The sequence below is a fragment of the Panthera tigris genome, chromosome B4 (assembly GCF_018350195.1).
Source record: "Panthera tigris isolate Pti1 chromosome B4, P.tigris_Pti1_mat1.1, whole genome shotgun sequence".
Lineage (NCBI taxonomy): Eukaryota > Metazoa > Chordata > Mammalia > Carnivora > Felidae > Panthera > Panthera tigris.
In genome coordinates this window covers 40,363,303-40,390,157 of record NC_056666.1, presented here as the reverse complement: position 1 = coordinate 40,390,157, position 26,855 = coordinate 40,363,303, and the positions used below count along the sequence as shown (strand labels likewise).

Below are 26,855 nucleotides of genomic sequence, written 5' to 3'. Positions count from 1 at the left end.
CGTGATTCAACAGTTGTGCACGTGGTCCAGTGCTTACCATGATAAGCGCAGTTGCCCTCTGTCACCATACAGCATTACTGCAGTATTGTTGGCTATATGCCTTTTAAAGCACACTTTACTGTGGAGAGAGTCACAAGCCCCCTTGACCACGTCAGAGGGAGAGAGAGACACCTTTTCTACTCCTTTCGTATGGAAGTTGTTGCTGCCTTTTCTTGGACAGAAAATTACAGATTGATGGGACTACATTTTCATAGACATTTTGGTGTCAGAGCATTTCAACAAATGTACGCTTTGGGACTCTCTCCTCCCCACTCAGGAGACGATGTCTTAATTATTTTGACCAAAGCCAGACTGTGTTGTGTGTTGTAAACATCTGGTTTATCATTCATCCAGCTGAACTGGTTTATATTTTGTTAGAAGAAAAGGCTTGGGATTAAAGGCATTTAAGTAATTAAGCACACGTCAAGACAATTTGGTGATGGGTAAATATAGTCTCTGTTAAATGCACCGTCTGGGGCCTCTGGTTTAGATTTACGTCCGGCTGGAGTAGGGGGATGAAAGCAGATGCCGGGCGGACTGGTCCCTGTTCTGGGGGGAATCAAAACCAAATGGGTTTTCAAGAGTTCAGCCCCATCCCTCTAAGTACCTGTCCCGCTGGATGAAAGTTTTCTTTGAGTTTGGCCTGGAGGGAATAGAGCCGCAGTCCCCATCACCCAGCGGCACTCACAGATTTAATGAGGCTCTCTTTGGGAGGCCTACCATAAACTGTGCTTTGGTTGATCCTTTGTGTCCGGGAAGCCAGAGATGTCCTGGAAGCTAAATGCTAGGCCTCGGGTTTTGTGTTCCAAGTGTATGTTTTAGGTACCAGTCCTGGAGCTTGAGCCCACCCTGCTTTGTTCCTTGGCCCTGACCCTCTGGATGGATGATGCCAAGGGACAGCGTTGCCAGGCCTGGCCGGGTCAGTCTGTGTAGAGCTGTGGTTGGCGTTGGGCAGAGGGGAAGCATGAGCCCTTTCCTTTAGGGATCATAGTTCTAAAAACAAGAAATATGAAGAACCTAGTGACTCAAAGGGACCGTACGGATCAGTGAGGGGGTCCCTAGTGAGCTGTGCTGTGTTTGAGCCGAGACACTGCTTCTCTTTGTGGGGAGAGGGACAGGACAGTGTCCTCTGTGCTTTCTCCGTCTTGCTGGCCCTGCTTCTGGGGGCAGTGGGATGAGTGGTTAGGTCTCTCTTTCTCTGTCTCCCTGGGTCTAGAGCAGAGAGGAAAGACTAGATGTGATCCTGAAGAAGAAAGCTTTGCCATTATGGCCAGATGGAATGGTGCATGATGGAACCAATTAGCTCATTTTTGCTGAAAAGAGAGGAAAAAATTCAGAATTTCAGTTTTCAAAGCAGAGACTCCTTTTTAAAAAACGTTTGATTATTTTCTTCTTCTTTCAAACTGATTTCCATGCTTGTTTGGGGGTAGGATCTTGGTTTCTGAAGTCTGTGGGTGACCCAAGAGGCCAAAGCAGTTCCCATTCTTGGGTGAAGTTGTGGCTGAATAGTTATTTTCAACTTGCTTCCCCCACCCTCCCCATTCTTTTTCTTTTATGTGCTGTTGCCTCCCTGTGTAGCAGCCACTGGTTGGAATCGCCCGTCTGATGCCCTCTGGAAAAAGGAGGTACACAGCCCTGGAGGACAGAGACACATCATGTACAGCATTTTGGGGCTCTGGTTATCTGGGTTGGGACAACTCAGGTGTGATGAACTGAATTGTATTGGCCCCAAGACAAAGAACCATTGGTTGGGTTTCCTCTCTAGGAAATGGACTAATTGACTAGAGTTTAAAGGTTCTTCATCAGCATAGGTTGCCATAGAAAATTGGAGTAGTGAAGAAGATGGTGCCTGTGATAAATGGGAAGAGATACTGCGATACGTTTAGCCATGGGGCTGGTTACTCTTACCCACCATTATCCCTTCTGTGTTCCCAGCAGTGTACTAGGTGCCATGAGAGATACAGGTGAGGGGAGAATGCTCTCTGACCTTGGGTACCTTGTAAGCCTTCAGGAGACACACAACAAGGGGCAGACAACATCCCACAAGTGAAGTGAGCTGCCTGTTCCAGGCACGTGGTGCAAGGGAAGCTTTATTTGAGACCTCCAGTGATTTAGATCCTCCTGAGGATCTGGCAGCAGGACCCCTGAGTCCAAGTGGTCAGCTTAATGCTGTCAGACACTCGGCTGCTGTGCTCAGTGCCCAGCACAGCAGAGATTTCAACACCTGTTTAACTTTTTCCAGGCAGGCTGGGGGCTGTCTTCAGGGTGTATGTTGCTGCTGTGGTTACCATGGGTGTGAGTGCAGGGATTGATTGGGTCAGGGTAGTGCACAGGGTGCGGTCTAGTTTAGAGCTCCATCCGCCTGTGATGCTTCAGCCTCTATCCATGTGGACAGCCCTTTTGTAGCTTTGGAACATCCCCCACCCCACTCCTCACTTGGGACTCCTCCCCTTGATTATTGTAGGGTGGCTTCACATTGCTGTGGTTATGGCTCTTGAACTGATTAATGATGCTCAGAGTGAAATTGTAGTCTTGTGAGTAAGACAGATCTGCAGCTCATTCAGCACCCCCCAGGCACCCCTCCCCGTCCGCACTCCCTTTTACCCACTGTCTATTCCCCCCCAGCCCCCAAAGTTATTTCGGGTGGTTTATGTTCATGCCAAGGAGGAAACTTAAAATCAGGAGAGGACTGGTCCTTTGGTGATGCAGCGGCTCTCAACTCACTGCAAGAGTGGTCGCTTCCCAGAGCGCCCCCTGCAGTCTCCCAAGGGCCTCTGCTTCTACGTGGGGCCTATGGCTGGTCCTCCTGGATTCCAGGGTCCTAAAAATGAGGCGAATAGGGGCAGGGTTTGAAGAAGAGGAGGCCGATGAGGAGAGAGGATTGTTTGAGAGCCTCTGTGGTCTCTGAGTATGTGGGTGGGGTATCGCTTGGGAAGGGGAGGTGGAAAATGTTGTCTAGATTTGTTATCCATCCTTGTCATTTATCCAGAGCCATGCAAATGCACATTACTTAGCATTTGCACATGATACATGTTTTCCTCCCAAACCAGTTTTCTTCTCATCTCACAACTGTCTGTAGTCTCTCTGGAAAGAATGGTTCAGAGCAGAATGTGTGTTTGAGACAAGGGAAATCCCCATGAACCAGAGCTTACCCCTCCTTCTCCCCCTCCGTGATTACACGTGTATCCTCGCATGGTAGGGTCGTCGGTACTTAGGGTTGGTGGGATATAATGTCTCCTATATGGGAGCCAGTGACCCAGGACAGACTATCCTGAGTCAGAACATACAGACCATCTTATAGTCTCTGAATAAAACCATGAATGAAACAAGTAAATAACAGTGCCTTTGTCCTGAGCAGAAAGTTCTCTGTTGTGACTATACCAGAGTTATAGGGACAGAGTCATTGACTCATTTAGCATATATTTCGTAGGGTCTGCTATGTGCATGTGGTGTGAAATACTGTCGGGATTAAAAAGTGAATCTCGTGTGTGGTTCTCAAACTTTGTGATCTCAGAAAACCATTACACTTTTTAAAAATTATTGAGAGCATCCAAAGGGCTTTTGTTTTGGTGGGGTTATGTCAGTCAATATTTATTGTATTAGAAATTAAAACTGAGAAATTAAAAAACAATTTTTAATGTTTATTTTTGAGAGAGAGACAGCGAGTGAGGGAGAGGCAAAGAGAGAGGGAGACACAGAATCCAAAGTAGGCTCTAGACTCTGAGCTGTCAGCACAGAGCCTGATGCAGGGCTCAAACTCACACACTCTAAGATCATGACCTCAGCTGAAGTCGGACGCTTAACCGACAGAGCCACCCGGGCACCCCAAAACTGAGGAGATTTTTAAAGCACAAGGATACACAAACACACATTCCATTTGCTGTCAGGGGGATGATGCCACCCCATGTCACAAAATCCCACTGTACACTCATGAGAGAATAGGAGAGAAAAAGCAAAAAATGTCCTAGTGCTATTATAAAATTAGTTTTGACCTTCGGAGCATCCTGAAAGGGTCATGGGGGCCCCCAGGGTTCCCCAGACCACACTTTGAGAACCACTGCTCTACAGTCCTCTACCTCCGGGAGGGAATGGTCCAGGCAGACCAGCACTGCTCTGGGACGGAATGGGAAGGCACCAGAAATGAGTTCTGATAACGTGCTGTGGGATGCTATGACATATACTTTTCCTGGTCATATGACAGTAAAATCCATAGTCATTCCTGTGCTGTCACTGAACACAGGTAGTGTCACCTGATGATGGTGGCAGAGACTTTGCGGTGGTCCGGGGGCAGGAGAAAAGGGGAAGCATGAGGTTTGAGAGAGTATATTTGATACTGAAACATAACTTTGTTTTTGGGAAGTAAAAATATTGTTCTTAGGCTAAGAACTAAAGCTCCACAGAAACTTGTAGATTGAGGGGTGACAGAGGAGCACGCAGTGCCTGTTTCCAACAGACAGAGGTGAGGTCGAGAAACTCCTGCCCTACAGTTGCCATTTTCATCTTCCTTTCTTCCACAGGCATTAACTCTCTGATCGCCAACAACATCTATGAGGCTGCCTACCCTCTTCATGACGTAAGTATCCTTTCCGCGCAGTCTGCAAACGGCTGTGCAACGCAGGGGACACGGTGGCCGAGTACACAGCAGGCGAGGCATGAGGGAATCACGCCGCTCAGACACCTGGGCCGAATCCAGCCTCCTTGGGGTGGACAGGAATCCCCACAACTGCCTCTCCGGGTATTGTCTCAATGGCGGGATGAGCCGGCTTTGGTGGGAGCGTTCCCCACATGCCCTGTGGTGGTTTTGGGAAGGCAGACGTGGCATGCCAGTGTATGATGGGAGGGGTTGGTGGTGAAGGTGGGTGGGTGGCGGTGGAAGGAGAGTCGAAGGCCCAGGTAACACACATCCTGGGCGGTCAGACCCTGAAAAAGTCTGAAGGTGATATTTTGTGTGTGATTGTTTTGTGTGGGTGTGAAATTCCTCATCCTTAATAGGCAAATATATATTAAGTATCAGGTTTTTAAAAAAAAAAACATATTTAACAATGTTGAAGCCAATCTCTCAAAATTGCTTTTGCTGTTGTTTGGTTCAGTAGAGAAAACAGACGGACTTGTAAGTAAAGCTTTCCTCGACTGAGAGTCGTGTTATAAACATCCCATGATACAGTGCGATGACATTTCTTCAAGACGCTTTGTGAAGAACTTGCCTGGCCCCTGACCTAGGTGCCCTCACGACTGTACTGCTCCTTGACCGGTCACTTCTTTCCCACGGGTCACACAGTCATGCCCAATGAGACTGCGGAGGTGGGGCCTCTGAGTACCCGAAGGAGTTTCCAGATGGCAGTCTCCCACCCCCATACCTTGGCTGTGGGCAAATATGCTGTTTGGTTTTGCTGCTTGTGGACAGGGGGCGCTGTGCCCTGGTGCAGGGCGAGTTCACACCGTTTGCTGGCCATGGCCTCTGCCATTGTGTTTGCTCTGAGGAGGCACAGGCTGATGGCAGACGCCTAGGAGGGGAGCATCTTTGTGCGAGAAGCCGTCCAGAGGAAACATGGCAAATGTTGATGACTAACAAAACTGAACATTGGCTCCTTACCGTGTCAGGCTTTTGACTTTCCCCCAAAGGGAATGACAGAAAGGGGTGACGCTAGAAGATGGAAAAGAAAATCCTTTCTCTGTTTTTGATAGTTCCCTTGGCTTGATGCAGCCATCCCTCCTGTCTTACAGGGTGAATATGACAGCCCAGGGGATGACACGAATGACAGAAAGGTAAGCCGGCCTGGGCCACACTGAGTGCTTGGGCACAGGAGACTGTGGGTGGGTGTGGGGCTGGCCCCAAATGTCCTGTTTACCTGATTAAATATTTTTCAGCAGCTCTTCCACAGCCCCCTACCCCCCAGGCATTGGAAACGTGAGGGCCATTTCTGGTCATTGACATGACTGTGTGTATGGGGTGCTCATACTGGCATTCAGTGCTTGGACAGCCCACAGTGCTCACCATCCTGAAGTCTATCCAGCAGTCCCGCCCAGAAGCATTGTCCCACCTCCGATGATGAAAGGGCCTCAGCTGAGAAACACTGGGCATCCAAATTCCTTAATTTATAGGTGGGAAAACTGAGACCCAGAGAGAGTGAGCACCTTGCCCATGATGACACTGCCACAATTAAAGGGAGGAGGCTTGGAACACCTCTGACTCTCCAATCCAATGTCCCTGCTGAATAAGTGTATTACTATCCGTGCCATTATGGCTGTTTTTTTTTTTGGGGGGGGGCGGGTGTCATCTTTAACTTATTCTTCTTATTCTCTAGTCAGACAAGTGGGGAATAGCCATTCCCAAGTTAGAGATGAGAGATGTGAGGGAGAAGGAGGATCAGTCGTGCTGTATATTCCAGGCAGCTAGGAATCAGAGGTTATAGTTAGGGGAAGGAAAAGGTCCCTTTGGAAGGACTCCTCCTGCACCAATCACAGACAGTACCTGCCCCTACCCCTCTCTCCAGGCTCTCCACCCAGATCCGGTTCTTCTGTGTGGGTGTGCCACCCTCCCTCACCATGGTGCGGCGCTCTAACGATCACCCGCCTCTTTAGTGGGGACTGCCCCATCTGGCTGTCAACCCCTTCATGCCATCCTCCTGCCCAGCTTCCCCCAACCATCAGCAACTCTGGTGAGCAGAGGAGGGAGGGCAGAGGTGGGAGGGCTGAGGAATTGAAGCCCGAGGAGTTTCCCTCCCCCCAGCTCTGTTGTCTGGAAAATTATTCATCCCCCAAGTTGCCTTTTGAGCAGCCTTCTTTTTATCCTGCCTATTAGTCCCTGTTATGAAGTGTTAAGTATTAAAAACATAAAAGGTCTTTTCCAGAAATACTGCTGTGATTGCTTACACATGTCCCCTCTCTGCCTGCCCAGGGAATCTGCTGTAGTATTGCGATGTCTTAACCTCATCTGTTTTCTATCTGATGCTAATAGTCTCGGTGTTTAATTTCCTGAAAAGTCCCGGATCAGAGTTAAAGGAAAAGGAGGAAGCATTTCTCCCCTCATCTCACCTAGCTCACCCCAACCGTTTTCTGCCCTCCTGCTTTCTCATTTCACCTTCCTCCCCTTTAAAGAGTGCTCACCACTGCTGCCCACCTAAGGATCCTCCTGCTGAGTGGGTGGTGACCCCAGCCGGTCAAGGTGGAGCACTCTACAGGAACATTCCAGAGACCGGGAACACACAGCAACTCCTGGCAGAAATCAGCCAGACCTCTGTTACCTGAACAGAGGCAGAGGGGAGCAAATTGTAGACTATCTAAAATATATGTCTGTTCGTCTTTGGAATGATGTTATGTTAGCATTAACAACACGACACAACAAAAATTTTTCCTTTCAGGAATCTTTCGGGTAGGCCAACAGAATTATTCCCAGTGCACAGCCCAACCGTCAGAATGGGTAGAATCTGGGAGGCAGGGAGAGACCAGGTCGGATGGAACCGCACCTTGGTGGGTAATTCCCACAGCGGATGTCAAAGGTAGCTGTCTTCAAAAGACAGGAGGCCCCTTTCTTGTGGCTTTGCCTTGGGTTTGCTGGCCAGTCCTTATTTTCCTCTGCCACGGTCATGGTTAGGGATATTGGCTTTGCTGGGGTTGGGATAAGGGAATCCGTGAGAGAGGGGAAGCTTTTTTTCTGTCCATTTGGGTTGGGAAACTGATACCCAGCAAGGTGAGGAGATGGTTCCAATGGCCATAAATGATTGTCGAGTCAGGACTAAAACCCTGGTGTCCAAATTGCAGCCTGTGCTTTATAGCCAGGTACACAGGGTCTTCTTGTATGGTAGCGGGAATTCTCAGCGCTGTGCTGGGTTTGTTCCCGCAGTTTCAGTACTGTATGAGTGGGGCCTAAAAGTATCCTAAGGAAGAAAGAGTCCAAACCTCTGAATACATGCAGCATATTGATTCGTTTTAATTGCATTATAATAGTCTAGTGTTCTTGGAGAGACCTGCAGGAAGGATTTTGGTTGGGTGCCAGGGAGAACCGTTGCATCTGTTGCTGGGGGGTGTGAAGGGTTAGGCACTGCAGTGGGGTCACCCCTCTGGGGGCCTTTAGGGGTGATTTGCAAGGGCACCCCAAGCTGCCCATCCTGCCGGTATCTAGATGTTCTCTTTTACTCTTCCCTGCAATTCGTGCCTGTTCCCATGATCTCCTTGAGGCCCAGGCTCCTCATGGGCAGATCCCAGGAAAGACCAGAGGCCCCCGAGAGTGCAGTCTTCTTCCCTTCCAGCTTGCCTTGTGCAGTTGTGCAGTTTCGATGACTCAGCCCCAGCCAGGGGCTGGAAGTCTCTCTCTCCCTGTTCCTGGAGGCTAATTAACAAGACACAGCCTGCCTCTGAAGAACAGGGGTTTCCCACCTTTTTTTTCTTTTTTAAAAGTTTTTATTTATTTACTTAGAGAGCAAGCTGGGGAGGGGCAGAGAGAGAGAGAGAGAGAGAGAGAGAGAGAGAGAGAGAGAATCCCAAGCAGGCTCCACACTGTCAGCCCAGAGCCTGACTTGGGGCTCAAACTCACAAACCATGAAATCATGACCTGAGCTAAAACCTAGAGTTGGATGTTTAACTGAGCTACCCAGGCACCCCGCATTTTACACCTTTCTAGAAAGCAGGGCAGCAGGAAGAGAGAGCAGCATGGATGTGGATGGGTCTCCCCTGGCTGCCAGTAGCCACCTAATTCCACATTAGCTGGACCTGCCTGGTTTTCCTAAGCATTCCAGGGAAGTGACCATAATCATCTAATGAGGGCCGCCTTAGCCCTGCCAGCTCCCGCAGCTTCCTCACCCACTTACAGGGGTGCCTAAGGTACATCACTGGAATGTGATTCTCCTTAGCAGTTTTTAAACCCTGGGTCTTGTATTTTCCAGCTTTTGCAGATGATTGTTTTCTCTAGTGGACGGTTATAAAGTGACCCACTAAAAGGTGTGTGAAGAGAGTCAGTCTGTTTTTCTGACCAGAAAGGTACTTTTGTCCTGGGTGTCACTTGAGGATTGATTTTTCTCCTCCTGCACTAATTTTGCTACTGGAGAAGACCGAGATAGTTGAAGTGAGTCACTAAAAATTCAAACAGGTCATTGCAGGATCTGGGAGTAGAATTCCATTCTCTTCCATTGAGTTTTCTCTGTTCCATCACCACCTTTCGGTGGGCTGCAGCTGGCATCTTTCTTCCTGTTGCAAGCCTGGCTCTTGGAGGAGCTCGAGAGGGCCTCGAGTCTCAAGCATCTTGCCATTCTCTGGCATTGCAAATGGTTTTAACAGTCGGGTTCCTTTACAGTCTCATGAAATACTAAAACCAACTGACCCGCTGTCAAGTGTGATCCCCAGGGAGCCCATGGGCTGCTTGAATGCCCTGATCCTTCAGGCAGGGTGGCCCCTGTGGGTCGTTGCTTCCTGCTGTAAAGGTTTAGGGTCAGGCCGACACCCGGGCCTCTGAAATAAGGTACCGTCCATTGAGAGGGAGCTGCGGACCTTCCCGAATCTATTTGCAGGCTTGGTCAGTCGTGAAGAGGACGTGGTGTAGCTCTGAGGGAGAAAGTGGATTTACTAAAAGCTGCATTAGAAGGATCTAGACTCTGCACATGTAAAGGGATTGTTACGAGATACTGTGGATGTCTTCCTGCACCTTCCTCCACCACGCTAATCCCTAGGGGGCAGACTCCAGAGCACGCCTCCCTCCACCCTAACTGCCAGTCTGCTCTGGGACCCCGTAACCTGGGCTTTAGTATGTAAGACTCACTTGGTCTCTAAGTATGTGTGAGTGAACATTTGTAGAGATGGTGAAGGGTCTGCAGCGCTTGAGCCAGCCTGGACAGAGCCACGTGGGCATTCGGCCCTCACTGCTGCGTCACTTCCCAGGCTTGGTGTCCAGTAGCTGGAGCTCCATTGCAGGGGCTGCCCCGTGATGTCCTCTGTGTCCATCCTGCCCATCTGCACGGGGCTCACACAGCTCTCTTGGCTCATCCTCACAAACTGAATCTAGCTTTGTGCTCCGAGGGTGCCACGCTGAGAAAGGGACCTCCAGATGTTTCTTGCAGCATGCTCGATATCCCACCAGGGGCAAGGCTTGTGAGCTTGGCTGTCAGTTTGGGCCCAAGCCAACTGTGCCATACTGGTTCTTGGAGTGTTTTTAGTTTTTCCCTCCAGGGCAGTAGCAGATGGCTGTTCTCAGGCTCAGGCTTTGGCTTGATATGTGACTCGGAGAGGAATCTGCTCTGGAGGTCAGAACCGGGACGCAGGCAGTGACGACCCACAGCCCTCAGGGGAGTCCTTGCTCTTACCTCCTGACGCACGTCGGCCTCCCTTTGGGCCACAGATGATGACAGCCAGGTGCTGGTGAGTGCAGGGATTGCACTATGAGAGGGAATAAAGACCCAGGGCAGTAGTAGCTCCCCGGACAAAGGGGAGGAGGTGGTGTAATAGGAACAGTGAGATTAGGTTAGACACCACCTGCCCGGAGTGAGCGGCATCCAAACTCACGGATTCACATCCTGCTCTGCTGGTCATGGCGCTGCATCGCTTTTCGTGTGTGGGTTTCCTCCTCTGCAAGTGGCGGTGACTAAGGCTGCTCTGTCAGGGTCCATGTGGTTTCGGGTTCTGTTCTGTAGTGGTTGGGAGGTATGATGATGATAGAAGTCTTTACCCATTAAGGAGGAATGCCAGTTCTTATGTCAGTTTACTTAAAAAGCATGTCTTTAAAGGTTCTCAGGTGAAAAGGATGGCTTCCTAACATACAACTGGATATCTAAAATACCTAGTTAGAGCAGGGTCTCCTTGACAGAATTCCTTATGAATTCTGTGTCATGTGTAAGGACGTGTGATGTGTAAGGAGAATAAAGAACATTAACAGGATGGCCAGTGTATTGTCAAAGCTTGACGTCTAGCTTGATTTGTCAATGCTAGACGTATAATTCAGTTACACGCTAATATCTATTCGGCTTGGGTATGTAGATGACGTCTAATAACGGTTCATTACCAGATCACTTCATTTCCAGGCGGATGAGCTGTGAAGCTCACCGGCGAAGTGTTTGAAACCAAAATGCGGTTTGCTGCTGGGATTGACACCTAGGTTTTGTTAACTTCTAGAATGTGGTACACTCAGGTGTTGCCCCCACAGCTCCACAGAAACCCCTCTTGTCAAGGTCATGCGTGACCTTACAGTCACCGAGTCCGGAGGTCACTGCTCCATTCTTATCTGACCTGACCCATCAGCAGTGTTTGGCACAGCTGGTCATTTTCTTCGTTTTGAAACCAGTTGTCCCTTGGTTTCCAGGACACCACACACGTCTAGCACATTCCCGGCTGCTCTGCTGTCTCCTGTGCTGTTCATCATCTCCTTGCTCTCTGACCATTGCTGCACTGGGGCCCTGATGTCACGCCTCTTCCTTACCTACTTCCTCTTCCTTGGTGGTTAGATCCTTAGTTTAATGACCTTATAAGTCATCTCTGGCCTGACACCTCCCAAATGTACATCTTCTTTGTAAAGGAGATGGACTCTCCTTTGAACTCCAGAAGCTTACGTCCAGCTGCTTACTCAGTAGCCCCATGTGGATGCCAGAAGGGCATCTTGGATTAGCACGTCCCAAACGGAACTGGTTCTGCCTTGCTGACTGGTTCTTCCCACAGTCTCCCCACCATAGCGCATGGAGTCACCATTCACTCAGCAGCTCAGGCCAGGTTCTCCATCTCTCATTCCACATCCAATCTAACAGTAAATCTTACTCTACATTTAAAATATAAAGTGGAATCAACCACTTCTCATTACTTCCCCCACTGCCTCTGTGGCAAAGGCCACCATGATCTCTTCTGGACCGCTGTGGTAGACCCCCTACTCCTATGCCAGCTCTTAGTCTCTTCTCCACACAGCAGCCGGAGTGGGAGGTCTGTAGTCAAGGCAGGCTGTTTCTCCCTACTCCGGCAAATCTCCCCTCCTGGCTTCCTTCAAAGTCCAAAGGTTTGGGCATGGCCTACAAGCCCATGAGTGATCTGCCACCTCAGTACTTTCTGACATTATCTCTCATTTTTTGCCTCACAGTCACACTGCCCCGGAAGTGCAAACAGGCTTCCCTGTTTTCCCTAGGATATAACGCATGCACTGTCCTCAGGGCCTTTGCACAGGAGAGCACTTTTCTGCCTGGCATATTCCCTCACTTCCTCAGCTCAGAGGTCACTTCAGAGAGGCCTTCCCTTGCCATCTATCTAAAATAGCATCCTACTCCACTCCACTGCCCTTTGTATTCTATTCCTTTGCCTCAATTTGCTTTTCCTAAAGCCATTTATAAATCTATTTTTTTAAAGTTTACTTATTTATTTTGAGAGAGAGAGAGAGTGAGAGAGTGAGCATGTGTGCAAGCAGGGGAGGCGAGGAGAGGCAGAGAGAGAGAGAGAGAGGGAGAGAGAGAATCCCAAGCAGGCTCTGTGCTGTCAGCACAGAGCCCGACACAGGGCTCGAACTCACACATCATGAGATCATGACCCAAGCTGAAACCAAGAGTCAGATGCTTAACCAACTGAGCCACCCAGGTGCCCCAAGCATTTATAAATCTTACATGTTGGTGTGTTTCTGTTTGTTTCCACACATCAGGGTGTAAGCTCCATGACAACAGTGATTTTGTTTGGTTTATAGCTATATCCAGCATCTGGCACGTAGTGGATGTTCAATAAATACGTTAAATGAGTGAATGAAAGCAAGCCAGGACTCATTTTCCTGGATGAAGCAAAGCAAGGGAATAAAGAAGGTGGGGTTATGATTGTCAAGCACTGCCCCAGAGTGTGATAAAGGTCACCTCTATAGCCTCCTATAGCCAAAGAGGAAGTCAGCCTCTGTAGCCTCCTGCCTTTGGATATCTTTCTGGTGGATCTCGTGAGAATTTTCCTAGAAGCTGAACTTTGGGGATTCAATTTTGATTTGCTAGGGTGGTTTGGGGCGCTAAAATTTTGACTTGCTAGGGTGGACAAACAGGTGAACAGTTGTCCCCCTGCACCTCTTATCTGTTTCCCTGTTTTTCTTGTTTAGCTGCTGTATCAAGAATGGGCACGCTACGGAGTGTTTTATAAATTTCAACCTATTGACCTCATCAGGTAAGATCTGGGGGGCACTCTTGGAAGGACCCTAGAGATGCAGATTCTGAGAGGCACCTGTCAACCCTCTTAACCCCTGGCAGTCTGTTGGCCAAGGAGAGGGATCTGTTTTTCTAGGCTATGATTGTCCTGCTCTATGTCTGATGCATGAGGAAGCAGCTCAGGGCAGGGAGGGGAATGGGGTCTGTGTGGGGCAGCAGTTAATGTTCATTGATATACCATGACTTCTGTCTCTCAGCATATAGTCTCTCTTTCCCTGCCTGTGTGTGTGTGTGTGTGTGTGTGTGTGTGTGTGTGTGTATGCAGCTATCACTCTTACTATTGTCCTTCAGATTCATCCTGGAGGATAGGGTGAAGCAGATCTTGGGTTATGCCCAAGTGGCCATGGTGTTGACCAAGAGAAGGGAAGACCTGACTAATCACGTGAGGAATAAACTGGCTCTTCTGACAGGGAATGTCAGCTCTTTATGGCTTCTTCACATTAGAAGGGAGAAGAGACTGGAATCCCTCCCTTCAATGCTGCCCCTCAAATGATGTCTTGGTACCTTGAGAGTGTCCCTAGCTTCTGCAGAACATTAGTGAAAGTCCTTTGAGAGAACGTACTAGAATGCTGTGGGTCTGACTAGCCTCAAGTGGGTTGAGGACTCTGGAGTCTCAGTGGGCTGTCTGAGCCCAGCTTCATTCCCAGCTGGAATGTTGGGAGGCAGCACTGTGAAGCGGGAAAGCACTGAGCTGAGAGTGGAGGCCGGGCCTGCCATTGTGGGCTGTGGCTTCTTTGGGCAAGCCACGTTCCCTCCATGGTCATCGGGATCCTGGTTATCGTAAACTGAAAAAAAAAAAAAAAAAAAAAAAAAAAAAGAATAATAAATTGGGAGGCTGAACTGAGGGATCTGTGAGGAGATTTGGTAGCACAGGCCCATTTGGAAAAGATGGGAACTTTTGGCCTCATGACTGCCATAATGGACTCACTGCCACACGGTCACTTGTGGCTCTTCTAATGAGCTAATTAATCAGCCAGTAAACACAGAGAGTGTTCCTGGCTAATTGCCCTGGGCTGGGATTGTGAGGGGGGCAGCAGCCAGAAGGATTGTGTCCAGAGGGAGGGATTCCAGCTTCTTCTTGGAAGAAGAAAGCAGCCTGGGGGCCGCAGCTTGGGTAGGTTCACCTCCCACACAGAGATGTGACGGCCCGCCCAGGGAACTGGGAGCTTGCTTGGATGTCTCTTGACAGCAGGTGTTTGTTCCAGCTGAAGACTGTTAACTGAAGCGCTGGGGTCGCAGAGCAGGGCCATGGGGTGCCTGTGACTGAGGCTTCCTCACCCCACACCTCCCATTCCCTGGCTGCCTTGTCTGAAGCACTGGCCACCTAGATTGTTCTCTGGGCCACACCAAGGCTGTTTCCTCCATGCTTGGTGGGCTTTGATCTTCCTCCTTGCATCCCAAGTGGCCACCCACTCTGTCGCCTGTTTTCTCCAGCTACATACTCGTTTTTACAAAATATGATGAAAAAATAAGAATTTTCCCTACCAGAGAGCCTTGTCTTTTCCCCCAGAGACTTCAGGTGACTGGCCGCCAGCTAAGTGGAAAAAGGCTCCAATGTGCACTCAGTTTTGGCCACCAAAGCGGCCTCACCTGCAGGGGAAGAATTACCTTTGGAGCAAAGCCTTGCTCTGGGGCCTGGCGGTTCCTGAGGACACAGAGCTCAGATCTGTCTAGACGGGGCATGGTGTGCTGTGGAGCTGGAGGCTGTCCACTGCTCCTCATACATCAGATGGCTCAGGGAGCTCCCACAGCTCCTGGGTGAGGCCAGTGGCTTGGCTGGTTTGGCTGGGAGGGAGGAAGGCTGGAGCCTCAGGCATCCCTCTGAGGCTGGCTGTGGGGGAAGGGAAGGGGGTCACTGGGTGGTGTATGGGGGTTGTGGGGGGGGGCTGCTGTCCACCCAGTGGTATAAGAAACTCTCCAATTTCAAGGAGCTGCTGGAAGGAGAAATTGACAGTAGTGGGAGAGAGGGAAGGGCCAGGGGCATTAGGGGCGAACAGAGTAATAGGCAGGGAAGCAGAGACAGGTAAGCGAGACCAGGGTGTGAGAGGGGTCACGGAGAGAAAAGAGGGTGCAAGGTGTGGGAAACAGCTATCCACACCCAGCAGGCACCACCCTGGACTCCTGTTACATTGCCTTGCAAATGGCCCAGCTCACCTTGCCTGATTCAAAACCACCTCCTTTTTCCTCTTTATCGGCGGCCCTCTTTCTCACCTGCCACTTCCCTGCTCTGAGACCAGGTCCTGTGGGTGCTTCTTCAGGGCCATCTCTCTTCAGCAACTTCTCCATCTTTCCTGCCACCGCCTGTCAGGACCCACCCGGCCTGTGCATAGTCCAGCCCCTGGCTGGCCCCCACACTGTGTCAGTGTTGTTCCATTGCTGCTTACTAACGTGGACCACACCCTCTTTGGGCCTCATGTAGAAATTGTCTCCATGTGCTTGTGTTGAAAGGCTGGCGGAAGCAGGAAGTCCTCTATAAGTTGGAAATGACAATTCATACAGAGGCTTACGGGAGGCATTTCCCGCCTGTTTCCTTGGACACTCAGCTCCTTCTTTTCAGTACTGATCTTCTGTTCCTCCTGTGGATCGCCAGTGCTCCTCCTTCATGCCAACTATTTGGAATGTTCTAAAGCATCGACCAGTTGACAACTCGGTGGGGGTGGGAGATCTGTGTGCATTTGAAAGCCCCAGTACTATCTTTCCCCTTTCAAAGGCCTTCAAGCCTAAACTGAAAATTTGGGGTTTGAGGCCCCTTTCCCAGGTGTTAGAAGTTGACAGAGGGGAGGCAAGTTACCTTTCCCTGCACCCCTCACCCCTGCCTCCTGCTGCACCTTCATTCGTGCCCAGCAGGCTGCACTGTGAGACTGCTAATGGGTCTCTCCCAGCCCAACAGGGCTCTCCACCCCTGGATCTTGTCTTTGCTCTGGAAAGCTTGGGTGGGGCCTGCAGGCCTGAGCTGTATGTGTGTATGTGTGTGTGTGAGAGAGAGAGAGAGCATTGCCTGGAAGGTTCCCCAGGGAGGTATCCAGCAGGGATACCACTCTCAGTAGCTCTCTCTAAGAACTTGCAGCCAGCAGCACTTGTGCCCTGGTAGAAACACAGCTTGTGACCAAGATAATGGATGAAATGATGCCTTAGCTGGAAGGAAATGACTCTTCTGGTCCCTTAGGAGCCATAAGAGGGTCCTCACAGCCAGAAAAGTAGATTTTTTTTTGTCTATACTGCTCTAGGTTAACTCCCCAACATCCCAGGAGGGAAACAGCCTTTATTTTCCGGGGAACCTGGAGGCCTGGGGCCTTTTGAATTTGTGCAGGTGTGATCCACTATTAGGGCCATGACCTGTCTTTTCACTAAAATTAATGTCTGCTCACAGGCTGATTTTCTTAGCTGGAAGGTTTTGGTATGGATCAGACAAAGCAGTAGGCTTTAAGCTGAGTTTGACTTAGCTTCTAACTATGTTGAAGTTGGTATACAAAAATTTTATTTTAAGCCCATGCCGCTGCTTGCCCATGACTTTGTGAGGAAGAGAGGGGTCCAGAAGTCTCCCAGGCTTAGCATGACTGCAGTCCATTGACTTTGGGGAATTCATCAAGAGGATAATGCATGGACGGCCTCGGGTTTGCCACACCGAATCAGGATTACAGTCTGGAGAGGAGTGATTGACTCTTACTCATTACTTAAAAATTTTTTAAAATCTTTATTTATTTTGAGAGAGAGACAGAGTGTGAGCAGGGGAGCTGCTGAGGGGAGGGAGACACAGAATCAGAAGCAGGCTCCAGGCCCTGAGCTGTCAGCACAGAGTCCGACGCGGGATTTGAACTCACGAACTGTGAGATCATGACCTGAGCCGAAGTTGGACGCCTAACCGACTGAGCCACCCAGGCACCCAGACTCTTACTCATTACTTAATGCCCACTTCATGAGTGAGGCTTCCTAGAAATCAGGCCTTGGGCATGGAACCCGTCCATGTGGCAGCTCTGGAGTTCTCTTCAAAACGTCCTGGCCTAAAGTCTTGAGACACGAACACTTCCACAATGACTTGAGAGCGATTTCTATGGGGTCACACCATCTCCGCAGCCTTTGGGGCTCATCTGTGAATAGCAAGAGCGGCCCTGTGCCCCCACCTTGCTGCACATCTCTGCCATCTTAGAATCCAGCCCTCTCCAGCCCTGCCCATGGGGAGCCTCTCTGGAGCCCTGGCATCACAGGAATTGCCTTTCCCTCCTCCTCTGCAAGGCGGAGGTCCTTGTCCTTGCCAGAGTTCTCCAGGACAGCCACTAGATGGCTGTGTGATTTGATCTGTCCCTCTCGGTCTTGGGGCCCTACTTCTACCCCCCTGAAATGTGACCCATCCAAATCCCTCCAGAAGGAAGACAGAGGAAGCCACATTCTTTCTTAGGAGGCTTCTCAGCAGGCCAGGCTCAGGAAGGACCGGCCGCAGCTGGTTTGGGGGAGGGACTGGAGAGGAAAAAATGTTGATCAACCCATGATTAATTATTTCCTGAGCACTGCTGCCTCCTCCTTGATCCTTCTCTGGGATTTATAAAGGCAGTTCAGTCCAACGCAGTAAGCATTTACTGATGCTTACAGTGAGCAAGTCTCTGTGCTAGGAGGCATGGGGAGGTGCAAGATGAATAAGGTGGGGTTTGTGCCCTAAAGATCTAGCAATTATGTAGGGAGGTAGATGTGTGCAAGGCAGGATGAAGTGAGGGCTTAAAAGGATTATAACTTAAGTACAAACATAATACTGCAGGACAGCAGATGAAGAGTAATTGCTACTAGCAGAATAAGGGAAGGCTTCCTGGAAGAGGTGGCACTTGAATTAGAAATGTTACTTTCTGAAGGACTGAGGTTAAAGGACATGAATGTGTATTCATGGCCAGCCTGGGCTGCCCTTTGTATGGATTTACTGTTTAGCCTGATACTGATGGCTGGAAATCCCACTGACTCAAAGCTAGATCCCTCATGGCTGTTGAGTGAGAGCCTAGATCAAAAAGTTGACTTACAGGTCTCACCTGTATAGACTCTGTGCCGGTCCAGCCCGTGTCCCTGGCTCCGCCCTGTGAATTAGCAGAGAATTGGAAGGAGGTGAGGCTAGATCCAAGGGAGGGGAGACCAAGGAGAGATGAAGTGCAAGGCTAGCACCTTGGTATTTGCATGGGTCCCAGCATTTGAAGTATTGGATTTGGCGGGGCAACCTTTTGCAGACTGGAAAAAAGTAGTATCTTGTGGGCCTGAAGAATATTTTTCCTTTACCTCCCGGGTTGGGGGAACAGAGTAGACACAGAGCAGCAGGCAGTAGCTGGTTGGGGCAAGGCAGAAACAAGGATTGTAATGTTCTGTGCTGTTATATTCTGGCCCATTGTACAGGTCAGGAAGTAAGCCAGGCTGTTTATTAAATGTAGCTGGGACAGGGTTCTTGCTTCCCCCACTGAGAGCCACTGTCCTTCAGGTGCAACCCCCCCCCCCCCCAGAGGGAGAGCAGTAGGTCTGTGGTCAACCTGTGGACAAGGAGTTGGAATTCAGTGCTCTCCACTCCAGTCCAAGGCTGTGCCTGGAGGCCAGCTTGGTCTTACGAGGGTGGCCTCCCAAACCTCAGAACAGCCTTCCATGGATGGTGGCTCCTGTTTCAGATCAAACTTCTAATCTTTCTGCCTACAGTATCAGCCATATGGTACAGATGGTGGATCCCAAGTACCAGGAGGCCACACACACACACACACGCACGCACGCACACTCCCCATGGCCACCCAGAATTCCATGGGCAGAACCGGGGAAAGAACAGGTTGTCTGGCTCACGGCTTATTGCCTCCTTGACTCTCTTATGTCCAATTTCCCAGGGAAGAAGAGAGGCTGCTGTTATTCTAAAAATACATGGCAAGCTATATTTTCCATTTTCCCCTTGGGCCCTTGTGAGCAGTAGACTCTTAGCTACCCAGAACCTCTGGGACCAAACCATACCGGCAGAGGAGGAATGCACTTAGGGGCCGCCACCCCAGTGCCTAGGCCTGGAATGAAAGGATGGAGACTTGCTCTCACAGCATATTCCAGCAAATGCCCAGCCTCTGCTTGATTTCTCTTGTAGTAGAAAGCATCTTGCCTCAGGGGTCACTTGTTTTCTCTGCTGGACATTTCTAGTCACTAGGAGATCATGGAGCCGGAGCAGGAACTTTGCCTATTTCCCTCCTTCGGATTCTAGTTCAGCTCCCTGGACTTTTTTTTTCTTCTACATAAAATGCTCCTGGGCCTTTCTGCATGTCCTTGTGTGACACGGGCTCTTCAACAGCCTCATCATCATGATGCTTCTCTTCGGGACTCACTGGCCTTGGGGTACTCAGAGCAGGGTCCTTCTGCACACATTAGCTAGTGTAGTCGAACCAACACATATTTTGCACTGACCATATGTCAGACATTGGTGCTGGATGTATGGAGATGAGTTAAGCATGGCCCCGTTCTGAGGGAGCTTAAGTTCAAAGTCAAATCTCTAAGCTTGTAGATGACCACTAGGCTTTTCTGGGAAATGAAGGGACAAACTGATGGAGAAATTTACAAAAAGTAACTGTGAGGCTGTGAAAACTAGCATATGGAAAAGATCATGAGGGGAAATTGACCCCCAAACTAGTCATCTGCAATGATGGGCTTAGGGGTATCAGCCATGCCTCAGGCAAAGATTGTTGGGAGGTGACCATAACTCTTTCTAGACATATCCATGTGATATGTCACAGTACCCACAGACCCTGGAAATCCTCAGGAAACATTTTAGGGTCACATAACTTACCAAATCATGGCAAAGCCTCACATGTGTCTAACTGAGGTCATTGTGTCTAAAGAAAAAACTCAGCCGGGCTGGAAATATTTCAGGGAAGGGAAAGTAATGTGATCAAAGATTTGGAGAGGACTCATATGAAGACAGACTTAAACAAATAAGAGCTCCCTATCCAGGAAGGAAATGGAGAAGGAGTAAGGCCGCCACTTACTAAGTTAAAAGATGGATAGAGTGTGCATGTGTTTAAGTCCTGAGGCGCTTGCTTAGGGACATTCTCTTAGGTGAGGAGCAGTGGGTTAAGAATGAAAAGAACTCAATTTTAGCTTCAGCTTTGTTTCCAGTTGATGTAATGTCTGGACAAGCTGTCTCCCAAACCTCAGTTTCCTCAGCTATGAAATAGGGACCATAACACCTGTCCTACCTGGCCAGTGATATTAGTTTGAGGACTGTGATAAAGTATTGCACAAATACTGCGGTGATGGACATAGGTTTGGTTAAGCGAAGCTATTATTTATCTGCTCCCTAGAGGAAAACGATAGTATTCCCTAGGCTAGCAGAACTTTACATAGCCTTTCAGCTCAAGAGTTTTGACAAATATTGCATAATCATAGGACTATGTTTTCTCATTATAAATCAGTGCATTGCAACTGTGCACTTTGTGTGTGTGAGCTCTGTGCCTCCCAGTGACCCTGCAACATGAGTATTCTTACCTCCATTTTATAGATGGGAATACTGAGCTCAGTAAGATAAGGACCTTTCCCAAGGCACAGAGCTGGCAGCCCATCTGGGATTCACACCCAGACCTGTCTGATTACAGAAACTATATTTTTTCCCTTGTAGCATGTGGCTGAAGGTGACACACGGCTCCATCCAACTGGACGCCAGGCAAGCTGGGTTTCCAGCTATCTGGTATTAATCTCTGAGGGAAAACTAGTGTGGGCTCCTGGTGAGTGGAGCTCACTGGCTATAGTCAACCTCTGCTTTACAGTGGTGACATGGTTATGAACAGTCCCCTGGGCATGGCAGGGGTGATGGGCCACTCTTGGCTTGTTGAGCTGGAGAGAATCATTTGTGCCTCTGTTAAGCAACCCCAGAACGCCATGCTTTTGATTTCTCAATCAAAAGCAGTCTTTTTTTGCAGTCTTTTTGCAGTCTTTTTGTTCTGACTTCTTCCATGTTGTCAGGTTGTTAGTTGTCACTTCTTGGTCTTGTCAATCGAGTAGCTCCTGCCCAACTCCAATGTGCTGCTGTGTCTTATTTGCAGGTTTCGCAACCAGACACCCCAGCAGGTTCGCACTGTGTACCAGGTGAGACTCTTCCACAGTCTGTCCCAGAGTCTGGCTCCTGGCTCCTGTTAGGTGTGGGATTTTGTGGAAGGTCTGCCTTTGTCATGGGAATGTCTTCTTTTTGTTCCCCAGTGAGAGTGAAATGGTGTTTCTGAAGCTCAGGGGGCCTCAGAGATGGGACCAGAATAAGTGTGATGTCGTCAGGTCGCAAGAAACCCAGATGATCAAAGATTATTCTCAAAATAGAACTCTGTTAACAACACGGTCTTTGCATCATGGGTCTACTGGATGAAGAACTTTGCCCTGGGTGTGGCATCACAACTAAAAGAAATGGGGGAGCAGGAAGCTTGAAGTGTTATGTTGGGACACAAGGTGCTCATAATGGAACGCTGCTGATAGAGGTCACAGAGCTGTAAGTAGTGCCCAGCAGGTAGCTGACACACCAGATATATGTTGATGTGCAAGGAACAGGTGGTAGAAGGTTTAGAAGGGGTAGTGCCTGGATTTAGTGTGGTTTGTGAGGGAAACATGTAACTTATGGAGCAGGTGAGTTTAGAGTAGAAAGCAGAGGTATGAAGGAGAGAAGAAATATGGTCGGGAGCTTTACAGGACTCTGATAAAGGCATTTGTGGTCAGGAGAGACCCAAGAATGGCCAAGGCTGAGGAAGCGCTGAGAAGAAAGCACAGTGCTACGGGCAGTGGTTGGAGGAGACGTTTGAGAGAGTGCGGCAAGAGAGCCTAGACAAAGGAGTCACGACAGTGGAAAACCAAAGGGGATGCTGTCAGATGGCTTCTCTGGAATGTAGGCAGGTGGCAAAACAGGGCTCACGAGGGTTTCAGGACTCGTGCACTCCTAGCTGTGAAGTGGTAGCAGGCAGTTTCTCACCCACTCTCTTGGGAAACTTTGGGCAAGTCACCCAGCCCCTTTGGACCGGGTGCAGTCTCTCTCCCTGATGGAGAGAGGGGGATCTCTTCTCTTCTGCAAAACCTCTAGGCTGACCGTGGCAGGTGCAAGCCTGTCTGCGGAAGTCGGGGACCTCAGGTAGATCTGAGGGACTGCTCTTGCCCTAGCAAGAGGGAAGGGACTAGCATGTGGATAAGTTACCATGGACACGGCCCAACTGTTTGATCCCGTGAGCCACTGTCTCACCACGTGTCTCTGGAACCCTTGAGCTCCCTGTTCCTGCTAATGATATTCCCTTGAGTGATGTTCTCCACCCACACCACATGGGTATGTAACCAACATAAACAGAAAACGTCTTAACACATTGAATAACATTGGCGGAACACACGTTACAACAACAACCACAAGATAGCTAAATTTAATTAGCCCGGCACGCCCAGGCTTTTCGCAGAGGGACATGCCTCTGTTTTAGAAACGGAAAACCACAGCATTTTGTGGGTCTGGAAGTCACAGACATAAGCAAGAAACAAAATAAAGCAAAACAAAAAGCTTCAAGATCCCTGCCTGGGAGGTTGCTGTCCTCCAGTACCTTTGAGATTATCTAAGGTATTCAAAGATATGAGTGGTTGGCTGACCGCCAAGGATTGCTGTCTGCCTCTGGCAGAATAGTTGATGCAAACTTTGAAAGATGTGGCACCTAGCTTGGGTCACCCAGCCCATTGAAGGGACTCAGGAAAACTCATCTTGAGGGCTTAGGCCTCAGGGTTGTTGGCTCCACCGCGTCAGTTTCTCTCGTAGAATCCATACTCAACTGAACACAAGAGTGACAGAGAGAGGATTAAAGGACTGGGATTTTCAACTTTTTATGTGGGCATTTTTGTCCAGATGAGGGTAAAGACAATGGCTGATTTCCAGCTCTTATCAATAACAAAATGGCAGTATTGCCTTCGGTTGATATTCTGCCCAGTCCTCAACCTTTGGTCAGGAAGGCAAGCTGCTCAGTGGAGAGAAGAACCATCCTAAGGGTGTCTCTTTGCCCCACTCATGGACACTCAGCCTCCTGGAAGCCCCACCTGATGCACCTGATAGAGATTCCTCTTACCTGTGGAGCTTCGTTCCCCTTCACTTCATTCATCCTCCATGCTTACTCCATGATCTGTTTCCCCTCTTTGTCAAATCCTGTGAGATCGTATCTCTCTTTGGAATACTAGCCCTTCTCTGAAGGCTTAACACCATCCAGTCAAATCCTGTGAGATCATATCTCCTTTTGAATATATTAGCCCTTCTCTGAGTGTTTAACATCTAACTATGCAGTTGGGAAGAAGACTCCATGTTTTTGGGGAAGAGATTTAAGAAATCCTGTAATTCAGTTCAGTTTTATCCAGTGGGTTCATTGAGCGCCTTCCCTGAGCCAGGCACTGTTTTAGGCACTGGAGTTAAAAATGGCAAAAAGATAGGTAGCTATGGGCTGACTTTGGGTGATTACATTATTTATCATCTACCTGGAACACTTTTAAGAGTAAAGGTGAGCACTATTAATAATTATGCTGAGTGTACTAGTCAACTATTGTCATGGTAATGCTGCATAACAAAGTACCCCAAGGTCAGTAGCTTACGACAGCGGTCACTTATTTGTCTTGCTCACAGCGGTCACTTATTTGTCTTGCTTGTATATCTGTTGGTTGAGTGGAAAAGCTCTGCTTCAGGCTGCGGGTTGTCTGGGCTTGGCTCCAGACCTCAGACTGTTCAGGTCTTCATAGTTGTGTACATTCTCCTTAGATCAGAAGCTACCTGGGGCATGTTCTTCTCATGGTGAATCACAAGAGCACAAGCAAAGGAATGGAAACACATAGCACCTCTTAAGGTATCACCAACATCACATTTGCTACTGTTCCATTGGCCAAAGAACTCACATAGCCAAGCACAAATCTATGTTGCTGGGAAGTTAATATTGGCTGAAAACCAATATGACCTACCACACTGAGACAGCAAGTGTAAACCAGGACTGTCCCGGGAATATCTAAACCTGTGGTCCACACTAGTCTGATCTCCTGGGGCTTGTGATCTAGTAGGGAACACAGATAATATATAGTTAATTTTAAATGTGGCATGGTTTACAGTGGAGGATCATGGAATGTGATGGGAATAAAGATGTAGGGTAATCTAGCCTAGGTGGAGAAGGACTCACTAAGGAAGTGACTTTGAACTAAGTTTTCTTAAAAATTTTTTAATGTTTATTTGTTTTTGAAAGAGAGAGACAGACAGAGCATGAGCAAGGATGGGGCAGAGACACACACACACAGAATCCAAAGCAAGCTCCAGGCTCTCAGCTATCAGCACAGAGCCCGATACAGGGCTCGAACTCATGAACTGTGAGCTCATGACCTGAGCCAAAGTCAAATGCTTAACCAACTGAGCCACCCAGGTGCCCCCAACTAAGTTTTGATACATGAGTGAAAGCAAAGATAAGCCAGGCAAAGGTAAGCAGAGTAATGGCAATAGCTGATATTACATGGTCCTTCCTGTGTGTTAGGCACTGCTTAAGCTCTTTGCATTTGCTAACATACAACAGCCCTTTGAGATAGAATCACTATAGTCCTTTCGCAGATGAGAAGTTAAAACACAAAGAGATTGTGAAGTCACTCAGGGTCACACAGCTAGTAAGTAAGAGGTAAGATTTGAACTCCTGAGTCTGGCTTCAGAGCTAGTTCTCTTCACCACTGTGTATACTGCCCCACTGTTGGAAGAGAGTGCATTAGGTTTGCAGCGAGGGGAGTGATAGGGGACCAGGCTGGGGTGAAGCAGGACTCAGGTCCTAGAGGATCCTGTAGGCTGGTTGAGGATTTGGGGCTTTATCCTAAGGAAAAGAGTACGTCCTTGAAGAGTTTGGCTTATGTGGGTGCACTTGTGTGGACGACATTAACATGATCTGGCTGGCTTTTACTTTTAAAGGACCTGAAGTTCTTCCTTGTGGGGCACTAGAAAGAGATTGCACATTTTGTGCCAGACAAGATGGAGGGGTGGGGTTGGGAGGGTCTGGGGAGAAGAGCGGTTTCTGCTCCTGAGATGTCTTCTGTCCTTCCAAGAGGACATGACAGATGTTCTGGGTGGTATGACACTAAGCTTAGAGTCTCTTTTCTGTTTTCTCCCTTCTACATCCTAACTAACCCACAGATTTCACTAGGTTGTAATGGCCCTGTTCCCCAGTGGCAGATGTCTCAGTAGGCATGATGATGACCAGTACTAATAGCATTGACCCCTATACTCACTGTGCACCTGTGTCACCATGCCCTCTGTATGCGTGCTCTGCTTGGATCTTCACGGTAACCCTGTGAGATTGGCACAGTCACCAACCTCATTGTCAAGAAGAGGACACTGCAACACAGAGTAGATAAGTCACTTGCTCCAGATCTCAGGTAGTACAACTCCAGAGCCCATTATCTTAACCACTTTGTGCCACTTTGAGAGAGGAAGGCTGTTGGTGAGATACAGGGGCTGCTTCCTAAAAGGAGCCTCCAGACGATGGTGGGGGATAGTGAACGGATGTGGTCAGATGTTTAGATGGTATGGTGAGGGGACTCTAGGACCTTTTAGAATAAAACAGATCTGGTTCCTTAAAGGGGGTATTGCCAAAGATCATGGAGACTTAGGAATTTTAGATTTGCGGGGGAGGTCCTTGAAAGCCTCACTTTATAAAAAGGGAACCAAAATCCTCTAACAGATTTAATGGGGCAGAGGGACATCATCCCTTTAATGATAAGGAATCATTAATCTTTGCTGCCGTAACCTGCTGATATTTAATACAGACAGTGGTGAGCTGGGAGGTAGAAGGGTGTGTGGAGTTAGAGGTGGTGGAAGATGTTCCAGGCAGGTTGACTTACCTGCTGCCTTCCTCACCTAACAATAGGGGGGTTGGGATGGGTGATCTGTAACATCCTCTCCAGGGCCAACTTTCTAGGCTCTCTAGATAGAATCTTAAGCCTGAAGCTGGTCTGGGGCAGGACCCCAGGTCTCACAATGAGGCAAGTTGATTGTGGCAAGGAAGGATTGGAGCCTGGGAGTCTGGACCCCCAGTTCTAGACTCAATCCATTGGACTCATCACCACCCAGAGTACCCCTGCTGCCATAACCCCTGGATTTCTCTCTTCGTCTTCCCTTTCCTGAACACCCCCATCTCTGTTTTCTTTTGCCTCTCCAGCTTTGATCACATCTGGAGCATTTTGTGGAGTTGATGAGTGTGTGTTTTCCTGTTGGGACACATGGTGTGTATCAGAAGCACTTAAGAAGCTTTGGATGAGTGGAAAAGTCTGCATGGCATCTCAGGGGCTGATGGCCTGGAGGGTCGATGGCAGCTGCATGGCAGGACACCTGGCATGAGGGCTGACTGACTTTGGGAAGGCTCAGAGGCCCGGCTTGGGGGCTGCTGCTCCAAATGGCTTTGAGTTGTTCCAGTGGTGTTGGTGAATGGGAATTATGTGCGTGTGTGTGTGCATGTGTGTGAGTGTGTAAGCAGACTGGATGGCCCTCTGCCTTGTTGCCATGGGATGCTGCCCTTCAGGGCTTTGCTCTCCATTGTAACAGGGGCTCTTATCTGCCTGCGTGCACATCCAATAACATAAACCAATGGTGTGTTTTCTATAGGTAGACGGTGGGTGATGAATGTGACATGGGGCAGAGAGGCAGAGCAGTAGTGTGTCTTTGAAAGGTGACAGTAATTTCCAGTGAGCCAC

The 26,855-nt window shown here is 49.0% G+C and overlaps 1 protein-coding gene across 1 annotated transcript in view; it reads left to right on the top strand.

The window, feature by feature from the left end:
* The window catches only part of ANO2 (anoctamin 2), a 318,443-nt gene that overhangs the window by 96,105 nt on the left and 195,483 nt on the right, over positions 1-26,855 (top strand). The window contains exons 8-10 of the mRNA XM_042993671.1: positions 4,557-4,612; positions 5,764-5,805; positions 13,067-13,131. Of these exons, the coding sequence (XP_042849605.1) occupies positions 4,557-4,612; positions 5,764-5,805; positions 13,067-13,131 (163 nt within the window). The remainder of the gene's footprint in view (positions 1-4,556; positions 4,613-5,763; positions 5,806-13,066; positions 13,132-26,855) is intronic.